The following is an 11,932-nucleotide window of genomic DNA, read 5'->3' as shown; positions in this document are numbered from 1 at the left end:
AGCTTGAGAAAATATCTTTTCCTCACTTAGTAGTTATGTGACTTTGGGTACGTCATATAACTTTTGAGGCTAAAGTTTTCTACTGTATAATTCAAGGTTTTATGGGTTTATTGTGAGAATCAGAGATTGATAAATGGCATCCAGAATAATACCTGGTTCATAGCACGTGCTCAGTAAATGGATCCTTGTAATTGTTATGTCTCCTCTTTCCAGAGCCTATGAGATTGAGAAGAGGCTAAGCACAGCAGATCTTTTCAAGTTCCCCAACTTTGAGACCATCTGTTGGTATGTGGGAAAGCACATTCTGGATATATTTCGAGGTATGGAGCCCTTTGCCAGCTCTTCCTTTTGCCCGGCTCCCGAGAGAGAGAGAGAATATGAATAACTATCACCTCAGATTAGATACAGTGGTATTCTATCACCACAAAGACCTCACTATGTATATCAAAACATCATGTTGTACACCTTAAATGTAAACCAAAAAAATGTAAAAACCAATAAATTGCTACTTTAAAAATGTTTCTAATAATATCCCTTTAGACTATCACCCACTTTCTTCCCCTGCTCTATCCATAATTTCTGAACACCAATATTTTCCATCGCTACAATTTTATCATTTCAAGAATACTATATAAATGAAATCATACAGTGTATCTTTGGAGATTTGTTTTTTTTTTATTCAGCATAAGGTATGGCAGAGCATGGATTTAAATATACTTTTTTAAATTTTTGGTACCAGGAATTGAGCTCAGAGGCACTCAACCACTGAACCACATACCCAGCCCTATTTTGCATTTTATTTAGAGACAGGGTTGCACTGAGTTGCTTAGCAACTCACTTTTGCTGAGGTAGACTTTGAACTCACAATCCTTCTGCCTCAGCCTTCTGCTCCACCACCATGCTCAGCTTAAATCTTTTGTTGTTGTTGTTGTTTACCAAATATAGCTGAAAAAATTGGATCACAGTGATATTATCACTATTTCCTGCTAGTTAAGGTCAGAAACAGTTTGGATTAGTCAAGGAGTTTCCTGGATGTGTTTTCCATAGCAATAAAGATGAGTACTGACCATCCTGGCATCATGTTGATTCCTAGGTATCAGCCCAGATGGATGCCAACTTAACTGGTTTCCTCTTTCTTAGTCTGTTCTGAAATAGAATGAGTCCCTTGTTCCGGCCTGAGACTTATTATTTTTTTAAGGTGACTTGGCTAGGAGGAATCAGTATTTCAGAGTTACAAAGGACCTAAGAGCCCAATGAGTACAGTTTCCTACTCAGTACCTTAAACCCTTATTCTACCACCTGGATAGACTCAGACTTAAGTGTTCAATCAGGAATACTGCCTACTTATTACCTATCCTGAAGAACTTGTTTTTGTAGAAATCCTTTATAGAGCTTAAACCTGTTTTATTTTTTAAATATTTATTTATTTTAGTTGTACACAATACCTTTGTTTCTATTTATTTATTTTTATGTGGTGCTGAGGATCAAACCCAGGGCCTCACATGAGCTAGGCGAGCACTCTACCGCTGAGCCATAACCCCAGCCCTTAAATCTGTTTTTTTTTTTTTAATTAAAGCCTATCCTGAAGAAAGGTAAAACACAGATAATCCATCTTCTACACTGATGATTCTTTAAATCTGTAGTAATTATGGTCCTCCCAAGTGTTCTCATTTTGAGACCTAAGAGGCAGAGTAATGCAATGGTAGGATCACAGCCCCAGAAACAAATAGACATGGTTTAAGTCTTGGCTCTAGTATTTATCACATATGTACATCCTTCTTTGAGTTTCAGTTTCCTAAAAAGAAGATAATAATTCCTGGCTTGCAGGGTGGATATAAGGATTAAATAAGATAATAGATGTTAAGTGCCTAGCCTGTAAGTAAGTGGTTTCTCAGCAAGTGAATACTGTTAGAATAACTGAGATCTTGAGTTGAGTTCAGAACCCTGAGCATTTTTCTGGTTCCTGAACAAAGTGAAGTTCTTCCCTGCATGGGTTTTGTTGATATTACATTCTTCTTTCCCCCTTTAGGTTTGCGAGAGAACAGGAGACACCCTGCCTCCTACCTGGTCCATGGTGGCAAAGCCCTGAACTTGGCTTTTAGAGCCTGGACAAGGAAAGAAGTAAATATTTCTATTTCTATACCTCCTCAGGAGTTCTGCACTCTGTAGGGACTGGCTTTGTATAGATAGCTACTTTGGTGAGATAGAAAAAAGACAAGAGGCTTGTAGGCTCCTGGATATAGAGTAGAATTCTGGACTAGGATTCCTTGAATTACTTTATTTATTTATTTATGGTACTGTGAGTTGAACCCTAGGGTACTCTATTACTAAGCTATATCCCCAGCCAATTTTATTTATTTTTGAGATGGGGTCTCACTATGTTGCCCAGGCTGACCTTAAATTTCAGTCCTCCTGTTTTAGTCTTCAGGTAACTGGGATTACAGGCATGTACCACCATACCAGGCTCCTTCTGGTCTTTTTTGTGTATTTTTAAAAAATAATTGCTATTGCATTGTACACTCAATTTTGTATGAGAGTCTGTTGGAATACCTTAATTTTCCTGTGTTATTCCAGAGTTATCCATAAACATTAGTAGTTTAAATTTTATTCTTTAATAGTTACATTATATTCTTTTACGAGGACATACCATCTTTACCTAATCACTTGCTTATTGTTGCTTCCTTTTTATTTATTTGGAGGAATGTAGTCACAGAAAATCATACAATGAATATCTATATGCATCAGTCTTAGTCCCTTATCTCCCCCCACTTATCTATTTTTTAAAAAATATTTTTCAGTTGTAGATGGGCACAATATCTTTATTTATTTATTATTATGTGGTGCTGAGGATTGAACCCAGTGCCTCACACATGCGAGGCAGGTGCTCTATCTGACCTACAGCCTCCCGCCTTGTCTCTTAATTGTTCCTTCAGAATGGATTCCTGGAAGATCAATTACTAGATTGAAGTTTATGAAAAAATATAAGGCTCTTGATACATGCTGCCAAAATGGTATTTTGGAAATGTATCAATATCTGTCTACCCAACTGAGTACTAAGTAGGTATAAAAGAGAATAAGAAAACTCTCTATGTACTGATTTCCAGAATTTGTCAAGTAAAGATGCAGAATTGTATGTATAGTATGCTACCTTTAATATGTTCAAGGACGGAAACAATAATTGTTTTTGTGTATACTCATATTTGCCTGAAGATACAACGTGGAAGAATTCAGAAACTAAGAAAGTGGTTACCTGTTGTGTAGGGAATATGGGGCTGATGTCAGAGACAAGGTAGGAGTGAGGCCATACGTATATATATACACGCACACGCGCATATACGCACACGAGATTTTTGAACCCTGTGAATTGACTACATTTTCAAAATTTTTAAACAACCGACTTTAAGAAATACAAAAATTAGAATAAATAACAGTACATATTTAGGCTTCAAATATTCTACCAACTTCTTCCCTTTCATACAGTGACTTAAGAGTACCTTTTATCCATTGTGGGCTTAACCTGCACAATCTCTCCATTTTCTGTTGCCAGACTTCCCCACAGATATTTTTAGACTTTATGTTTAGGGCCTTCTCTTACTCCCTGAATTCACCTATACCTGGGCCTTAGACTGTGATTCTGCTTCTATGCACTGTTCAGGCATGGCTACCTTTAATTTCACCTCTGATCCCTCCCATGAAGTAAACTTCAGAGTGATTCTGTCCTAGGAACAGCAGAAGGGAAGTGGGTGGGTGAATCCTTAAGCATTCATGCCCTGAGTCAGAATGGACCTGGGGACCAAGTAATGGCCCTGAGCAGCATCGCCAAAGGGGGTTGGGGGAGAGTATGATGCAGTTCTGAGGAACCCACTCTCAAGAAGAAGTCTTTTGTGAAAGCCAGGTGACTTTCATAGGAGGTATTTCTTCCCTCACATTTCCAGAGTCCCTGGTCTGGGGGAGAAGGAGCCATTAAAGATTATCCAGCTGGGTCACTTGGGTTTCCAGCCACCTAAATAATTCTAGATATATTACAAAAAGGGGGGAAAGAATAAGACCATGAGAAACAAGAAGGAAATGCTGAGAAATTTGTCAAAGTCAGTCCTCTGGATTACAGAAGTGAAGTGAAAAGTGGTGGAAGAAATCACAAGGGAAAACTTTGCAATCATCAAAAAGATGGTACACATTGGCATTCTCCTGTAATCCCAGGTACTCATGAGGCTGAGGCAGGAGGATTGCAAGTTTGAGGCCATCCTGGGCAACTTAATGAGCCCTGTCTCAAAAAATAAAAACAAGGGCTGGGGGATGTAGTTCAGTGTTACAGCATACCTGGGTTTAATTCCCAGTACTAAAGTAAACAACTATCAGGTATCTACCTGGGTAGCTGTTGCACTTGCCGTGGGCCTGTAGGTGTGCAGTGAGCACTGAGTTCTGTCCTCCCAAGTGGAGGGGATTGCTTGTTCCCATTGATCAAGTCCTTGGCTTTATAAGGTCTGTGACCCAAGCCCACAACTGAGTCCCTCATGTTTCTCGATACTGTCCTTTATCAGATATATGTTTTACAAACATTTTCTTTCAGTCTGTGTCTTGTCTCCCAGTACTAGAAGTTTTTCAAATACAAATTCTTTTTGGTGGGGGGGCACGTGTGCTGGGGATTGAACCCAGGATCTTGTGTTAGCTAGACAAGTGCTCAACCACTAAATGACATCCTCAGCCCCAAGGTTTTTTGTTTTTTGTTTTTTTTTTTTTTTTGGAGGTGGGGGGTACCAGGGATAGAACTCAGGGGCAGTCAACCACTGAGCTACATCCTCAGCTCTATTTTGAATTTTATTTAGAGACAGGGTCTCACTGAGTTGCTTAGCACCTCTCTTTTGCTGAGGCTGGCTTTAAACTCTTGATCCTTCTGCCTCAGCCTCCTGAGCTGTTGGGGATTATAGTCATGCTCCACCGTGCCCAATCTCAAGGTTATTTTTTATTTTTATTTTTTAGTTGTAGTTGGACACAATACCTTTATTTTATTTATTTTAATGTGGTGCTGAGGATCGAACCCAGTACCTCGCACCCAGTACCTGAGCACTCTATTGCTGATCCACAACTTCAGGCCCTCAAGGTTATTTTTGATAAATCCAAATGATCATGTTTTTCTTTTCTGGTTCATGTTAGTTGTGTCTTAAGAAATCTTTGCCTAGCCAAAGGCCACAAAGATATTCTCCTCTATTCTAAAGGGTTTATAGTTTTAGGTTTTACATTTAGGTCTGTGATCCATTGCATATGGGATGGAAGGGGAGTGTAAGAAGTGAACTGAGTTTTTTGTTAATGTGTGGAAATCTAATTGGTCCAGTACCAGTTTTTAGGAAAAAAGAGTACCCTTTCTCAATTGAATTGCCTTGGCTGGTTTGTTGAAACTTACAACAAATGATCCATTTGTGTGTGGGTCTATTTCTCGTGCCTCTTGTTTGACAGGCTCTGCCAGACCATGAAGATGAGATCCCCGATACGGTGCGGACCGTACAGCTCATTAAAGATCTGGCTAGGGAGATCCGCCTTGTTGAAGTAAGAAACATTGGGGGAGGGAAGGCATTTGGGAAGGGCTCGAGACCCAAGTGTCAGGTCAGGACTTTGTAGTTGGCATAAAGCCCAAGGGAAGGGTTGGAAAGACCCCACCAAGGGGTCAAGTCAGTCATTAAGGTAATTATTATGTGCTTCAAATGTATGTAATGCATTGGGCAAGGCTCTTAATATACATGAATAATGCAGGGCCTGTCCAACAAAGAACTCCTAGTTAAGAAGAAGATCCTGAACAAAATTAACCTCTCCAAGCCTCAGTTTCCTGAACATCTTTAAAATGAGGATAATTGTACCCAATCAAGTATTGTTAGTAGGAATAAATAAGGTTTGAGCATTTAGTATAGTGCTTGGCACATAGTAGGTGCTCAAATTCTGGTGGTGGGTGGTGGTAGTGGTAGATATAGTTGTTGTTATTATTAATATTTTTACTCAGTCTCTGCATTCTACAAAATGACAGTTCTCTTGGGTTGAAGATGATTACAAAGCCATGTTTCAACAGGTGGCATATACTACGAGGCAGTAAGGTATAGTGGTAAGAGACTCAGAGAAACCTGGGTTTCTAGTTCCTGCTGTGTCACTTGAAAGCCTTTCAGAGCCTAGTTTCTCCATCTTTAAAGTGGGAACCAACTTTACCAACCTTTCAGAACTTTGGTACAATTAATAGCTAATATATGTAGAGCTCCTTCACACAGTGCCTGGCAGAGTAAGTACTCAATAAATGTGAGCTGTTGTTATTAATAGACTTCGTAGCAGAGAGAACTCAGTGTGGGCTGGTGAAGTAGCAGACACACCAGAGGAGAATTGGACTTGAGGATATTTAAACTGTCTTTTTAGCTCAGGAGCAGTAAAGTTCCATTTTAGCACCCAGGGCATGCATCTATGCTTAAGGGTGGTCAAGTGAGCTACTAGAAGTTGGACTTCTAGCCTCACTGCTTGCAGTGTTTCAGTCCCCAGCACAAGTGTGTCCACAGTGTCCACCTCCTACCTCATTTTCCTTGACTCCAAGTGTTAAAATCCTTCAGGATTTAGTTAAGGCCTACCTTTTCTCCAGCTCTTCCCACTCAAGTCAATATTGGACACACAGTATACTTTGGGCTTATTGAAAGAGAACTTAGAGCAATCTGGTCCATTGGCTTTCAAATGTTTTAAAGTAACAGAATCTTCTTTTCAAATGAAATCTTGTGTGGAAGCCCTATGTATACAATGAGTCAAAGCACAGCTGCTTTGATTAAGATGAAGGTGGGAGGCTTAGGGCTCTATTTGTTCTTCTCATCTGTTTTCCACCTACCTTCAGTCCCTAGAGCTTCTCCCCAAAAGCTCTAAAGAATCCCAGAAATATTTGTAAACCTCCTGTCCAGTCTAGTCCCTTAATTTTAGAACTGAGCAAACAGAACTTCAGGGTAGTCAGGTAACTTTCCTGAGTCACATAGCTAGCAAATAGCAAAATTAGGTTTGAAACCTCTCTCCTCCTCTCCAATCCTATAGTCCTAAAAATTTGAATCACACAGTTTAATAGTTGATTATTTTCTGTTGTATGTCAGCTACTCTTGGAGTTGTTTCTCTCCAATTTTGACAATAGTGCTGGACCTTTCTTTTGCTCGTCTTCTCCTTATTTGTCAATGGCTGGGCAAAGAAATGCCACCCAATAAATTCTTGATGACTTGTGTAAAAACTAGGGTGTGCATATGTGGAGCATTTGTAAGCTACTTCCATGGCAGTACTGCGAGTGCCGGGAACAGACCTCTGCTCTTAGCATAGAGAACCCTTGAGTAAGCTCTAACCCCCTCATGTACTAACACTCTTGTAGGACATCTTCCAACAGAACGTTGGGAAGACGAGCAATATCTTTGGGCTGCAGAGGATCTTCCCAGCTGGCTCCATTCCCTTAACCAGGCCAGCCCATTCCACTTCAGTGTCCATGTCCAGGCTGTCACTGCCCTCCAAAAGTGTTCCAAAGAAGAAAGTCCTGAAGCCCAAGGAACTCTTCAAGAAGGCAGAGCGAAAGGGCAAGGAGAGTTCAGCCTTGGGGCCTGCTGGCCAGTTGAGCTATAATCTCATGGACCCATACAATCATCAGACACTGAAGACAGGCTCTTCCCAGAAAGCAAAGGTGGGTGCTGGCCCATGGGTTCAGCCCAACCCTTTTGGGTCCCTTGGAAGAGCAGAGTTTCAAAAGGACAGACTATCTTGTCTTGCTCCCACTTCCCTTAGGACCCCTAGTGTTTGGCTACCAGTCCCACTTATTTAACAAGCATTTATTGAGACCTTTTCTATGCTGGGCACTGTGATAGGTGCTGTGGATGTAACTCTCAAGAGACTGATAGGTTAGTGAGAAAGATAGGCATTAAAACAAATGAATGCAATGAAGTGTTGTGGATGCTACAATGAAGGGTATGTGTGGGACCCTGAGAGACAGAGGTGGGTTGAGTCTGTCTTAGTAGGAGAGATGATCAGGAGCTCTTTTCTAAAAAAAATATGACATTTGAGCTGAATCTTGAAATGCCAGGATTGAAATGAGATTTTAGGACATTGTGTGTCAGATTGGAGTCTTGAACAGGTCCTTGAGAAAAGCCCTCCCCCAGGGGTCCACCTTTCATCAAGATTATGGTGCCCTCCATGGGCATGTGAAGATGCCCCTCTCCTTTTTTTTTTTTTTTAGGGAACATGTTTTACAAGATTGGTAGATTTCCCCTGAGCCATACATTCTCAACATCCTACTCCTGTGATTATTGGGTGGTGGGGGGGGGGAGATATAGTAGAAGGTTCAGGGGGTTTTGACAGTGAACTCAACCAGTGAAACCAGAGGGAACTGGCCATCTTCATTCACCTCGGAGTCTCAGACTGGAGACAACTGAGCCTCCTCCTCCTGCAGTTCAACATCACTGGTACCTGCTTGAATGACTCAGATGATGACTCACCAGACATGGACCTTGATGGGAATGAGAGCCCGCTGGCCCTATTGATGGCTAATGGCAGGTGAGGTGGAAAAAAGAAAAACAGTTTTTGGGATGTCAGTGGCAATATGCCACTAAGACAGGGAGTGGAATTGGGACCCAGGGGTTTGACAAGGGTGGGGGAGGGCTGTACTTAGGGCAGTACCCAGATATTATCAGGTATCATTGCTTATATTAGAGCATCATAGTGGGTAGGAGCAGGGTTGTGGAATCTAATTGGCAATTCTGAGAAAATGCTTATATAAATCTAGAATTTCATTAAGTCAGTGGGATGGAACCACTGGCTGAAAAAAAAAGTATTTTATTGGTCAGAAGCATTAGTGTTTTATATACCTTTTGACTTGTGATTTGATTTTTGGAATTTTGTTTATAGAAATCTTTGCACAAGTATGTAAAGAGAAATGTTCACTGCTCAACTGCATCACTATTTGTAGTAATAATTAGAAATGCTCAAATATTCATCAGTGAATGTTAGATATATAAATTATGATATGTCTTACAGAATGGAATATCATGTAGTTGTTTGAAAGAATGGGACATTTTTAATATCCATTGACACAGAAAGATGACCAAGATATATCCATATATCTATAAGTATATAGATCAATCTATCTATCTATTTATCTATCTATCTATCTATCTATTTTTTGAGATGGGGTTTTGCTATGTTGTCCAGGCTCTTCTTGAACTCCCGTACTTAAGGGGTGCTTCTGCGTTAGCCTCCCAAGTAGTTGGGACTACAGAGAGTTCAGCCTTGGGGCCTGCTGGCCAGTTGTGCCCCGCTTCAAGATATATTCTCAACTGAAAAAAATTAGGTTACAAAATAATGTATAAGAATAGTTCCATTTTATTTTTTAAAAAGTCATGTATGCATACATGTATGTGTATGCATATGTAATCCTTTGTTTGAATCCCAACTCTGACACCGTATTTACTGTGACACTTTGGTAATTCAGTTCATCTTTCTGCATCTTAGTGTTGTCATTTTATCTGTTCTACATATGAAGCTTGCTTTAGGATTATTGGGGGATTAAATAACACAATATGTGTAAAATTCTTATGGTGCCTGGCACATAGTAGATGCTTAATAAATGGTAGTTCTTATCAAAGTGCTGATAAAATGGAGATCAAAGGTAATGACGATGATGTGGGTATGGCCAGAAGCTAAGTAGTTCATCAGTAAACCCTGAAATATGTAGGGAAGCAGAGGCAGGGGAGAGCAGTAAGGGCTATCACCTGGATACTCAGAACACTATAGACAGCAAAGTCAAGAGTCAAGTACGGAGTATGAATAATGTAGAAACACAATGATGATACTTTAATAGCCTTTTTGTAGAAAAGGGCTCACTTTAATTCTCAAGGGAGAGTGTAGTGTGTAGTAGTTCTGTGTGGCTGGAAAAATAAGAAAATGGAGTAAGGATAGAGCAGATTCTGAAAGCACAACTGTTCTTGGGGTTTGAAAACTGAGGTACTGAAGAGTAAGATTACAGAAAATTTTGAGCATTGCCTTCGTTCAGAATTCCTGGTAGGTTTCCTGGAGACGAAAAAATCGAGAGCCCTAAAACTTCAGTTTATAATGGCCATTGAGAATACTGGGAGATATTCCCCCTTCCCCACCAGTCTTTCTCTTATGCTGCTTCTCTTACCTGTTGCAGCTGTCAGAAGCTATCATTAAGTGAATAGAGAGTATCAAGGTGTAGAAATATTTACAGATCATAATGATAATATGTTTGGGCTTTTCTTCAAATTCAGTGTTTTGCAGGGAGTGAGGTGTAGATGAAACAAGATTCACTGTATGTTCACACTTGTTGAAATTTAGCTAGGTACTAGATGGGAGTTCATTGTATATTTTTATTTTTGTATATGTTTGAAAATTTTCATAATTAGAAGTTAAAAGATCAGGGTATGAATAACATTTATTGAGCATCTGTGTTGTATCAAACTCTATCTTAGCTATTTACATTTTATTTAGTCCTCAAAACAACCATCAAGGTATTGTTATACCCATTTTACTTAAGTGATAACTGAGGCCCAAACAGTTTAATTGTACTAGTAGCCACCATTGGGCACTTGTCATGCATTAACTCATTTTATCTTCCAACAAGTGTATGAGATAGAAAATAGGTCAATTTAATATTAGTCAGTTCTCTGAAAGATACTTCAACAAAAATGAGTATTAGATGAATGTGTGAATACACTGATTTATCAGAAACTTGTTTTCTTTTAAAAAAACTGTTTAATATTGTTTACCATATGTAACAGGATTGCTGAAGCCATTTTTGCATTTTTTCCATTTCCTTCATAGATATGTATTTTTGATAGACATACTTTTTGTAACATATTTATGAGGTACGCTGTGATGCTTTGATTCATAATACACTAGGTAGTTATCAATCCAGAATAATTATTTACTTTTTTTTTAGTTGTAGGTGGACAGCATGCCTTTATTTGTTTAGTTCTTTATGCAGTACTAAGGATTAACACCTAGTGCCTCACACATACTAGGCAAATGCTCTGCCACTGAGGTACAGACCCAGCCCAATTATTTACTTTTTAATTTTTTTTTTTTGTACAAGGGCTTAAATGTGGGATAGGGGAGGTTTCCACTGAGCTATATCCCCAGTCTGATGCATACAAGTTCATTATGATGCATACAAGTTCCTCTTTTTAACTATTTTGAGATTATAATGTGTTTCTGTTAGGTATAGTCACCCTGCCATGCTGTAGAATGTCTGAACTTATTCATCTTCTCAACCAATAATTATGTACCCATCAATTGACTTCTTTATTTTCCCCTTTCTCATTTTCTCCCTGGTCTCTGGTAACCAACCATTACTCCATTATCAACTTTTATGAAATAAACTTTTTAGGTTCTTCTTATGAGTGGGATCTTTTGAGGTATAATTTATATACCATAAAACTAACTTTCAGGGGCTGGGGTTGTGGCTCAGTGGTAAAGTGCTTGCCTAACATGCACAAGGCACGGGGTTTGATTCCTGGCACCATATAAAACTAAAAACAAATGAAATAAAGGTATTGTGTCCATCTAAAAAAAACATAACCTGTTCCAAGTATACAATTAAATGAATTTTAGTAAATTTATAGAATCATGCATCCATCACCACAATCCAGATTTTGTTTGTTTGGTGATGGAGATTGCACCTAGCATTCACACATGCTAGGCATGCACTGTACCACTCAACTAAATCTTAAACCCCAGAATCCAATTTTAGAACATCTCTTTCATGCTCAAAAGATTCCGTATGACCATAGGCACTCATTCTCATACAGTCTCTAGCAACTGCTGATTTTCTTTCTGTCTGTAAATTTGTTTTTGTGGATATTTCACATAATGAAATCAAGTAACATGGCTTCTTTCGGGGCATGATATTTTTCATATTCATCAATGATTTAGCATG

General features: G+C 39.2%; 1 protein-coding gene across 8 annotated transcripts in view; it reads left to right on the top strand.

Annotated features, from left to right (window-relative positions):
* Nucleotides 1–11,932, top strand: part of PHF8 (PHD finger protein 8) — an 82,812-nt gene that overhangs the window by 38,099 nt on the left and 32,781 nt on the right. For 6 of the 8 annotated variants that reach the window (XM_081277253.1, XM_081277251.1, XM_081277254.1 and 3 more), the window contains 5 exons: nt 214–320; nt 2,030–2,121; nt 5,455–5,544; nt 7,367–7,669; nt 8,432–8,535. In XM_081277253.1, the coding sequence (XP_081133379.1) occupies nt 214–320; nt 2,030–2,121; nt 5,455–5,544; nt 7,367–7,669; nt 8,432–8,535 (696 nt within the window). The remainder of the gene's footprint in view (nt 1–213; nt 321–2,029; nt 2,122–5,454; nt 5,545–7,366; nt 7,670–8,431; nt 8,536–11,932) is intronic. The other 2 variants (XM_081277256.1, XM_081277255.1) reach the window with 1 other exon arrangement.

This window comes from Spermophilus citellus, assembly GCF_964194105.1.
Source record: "Spermophilus citellus genome assembly, chromosome: X".
Lineage (NCBI taxonomy): Eukaryota > Metazoa > Chordata > Mammalia > Rodentia > Sciuridae > Spermophilus > Spermophilus citellus.
This window is presented reverse-complemented; position numbering and strand designations above follow the sequence as displayed.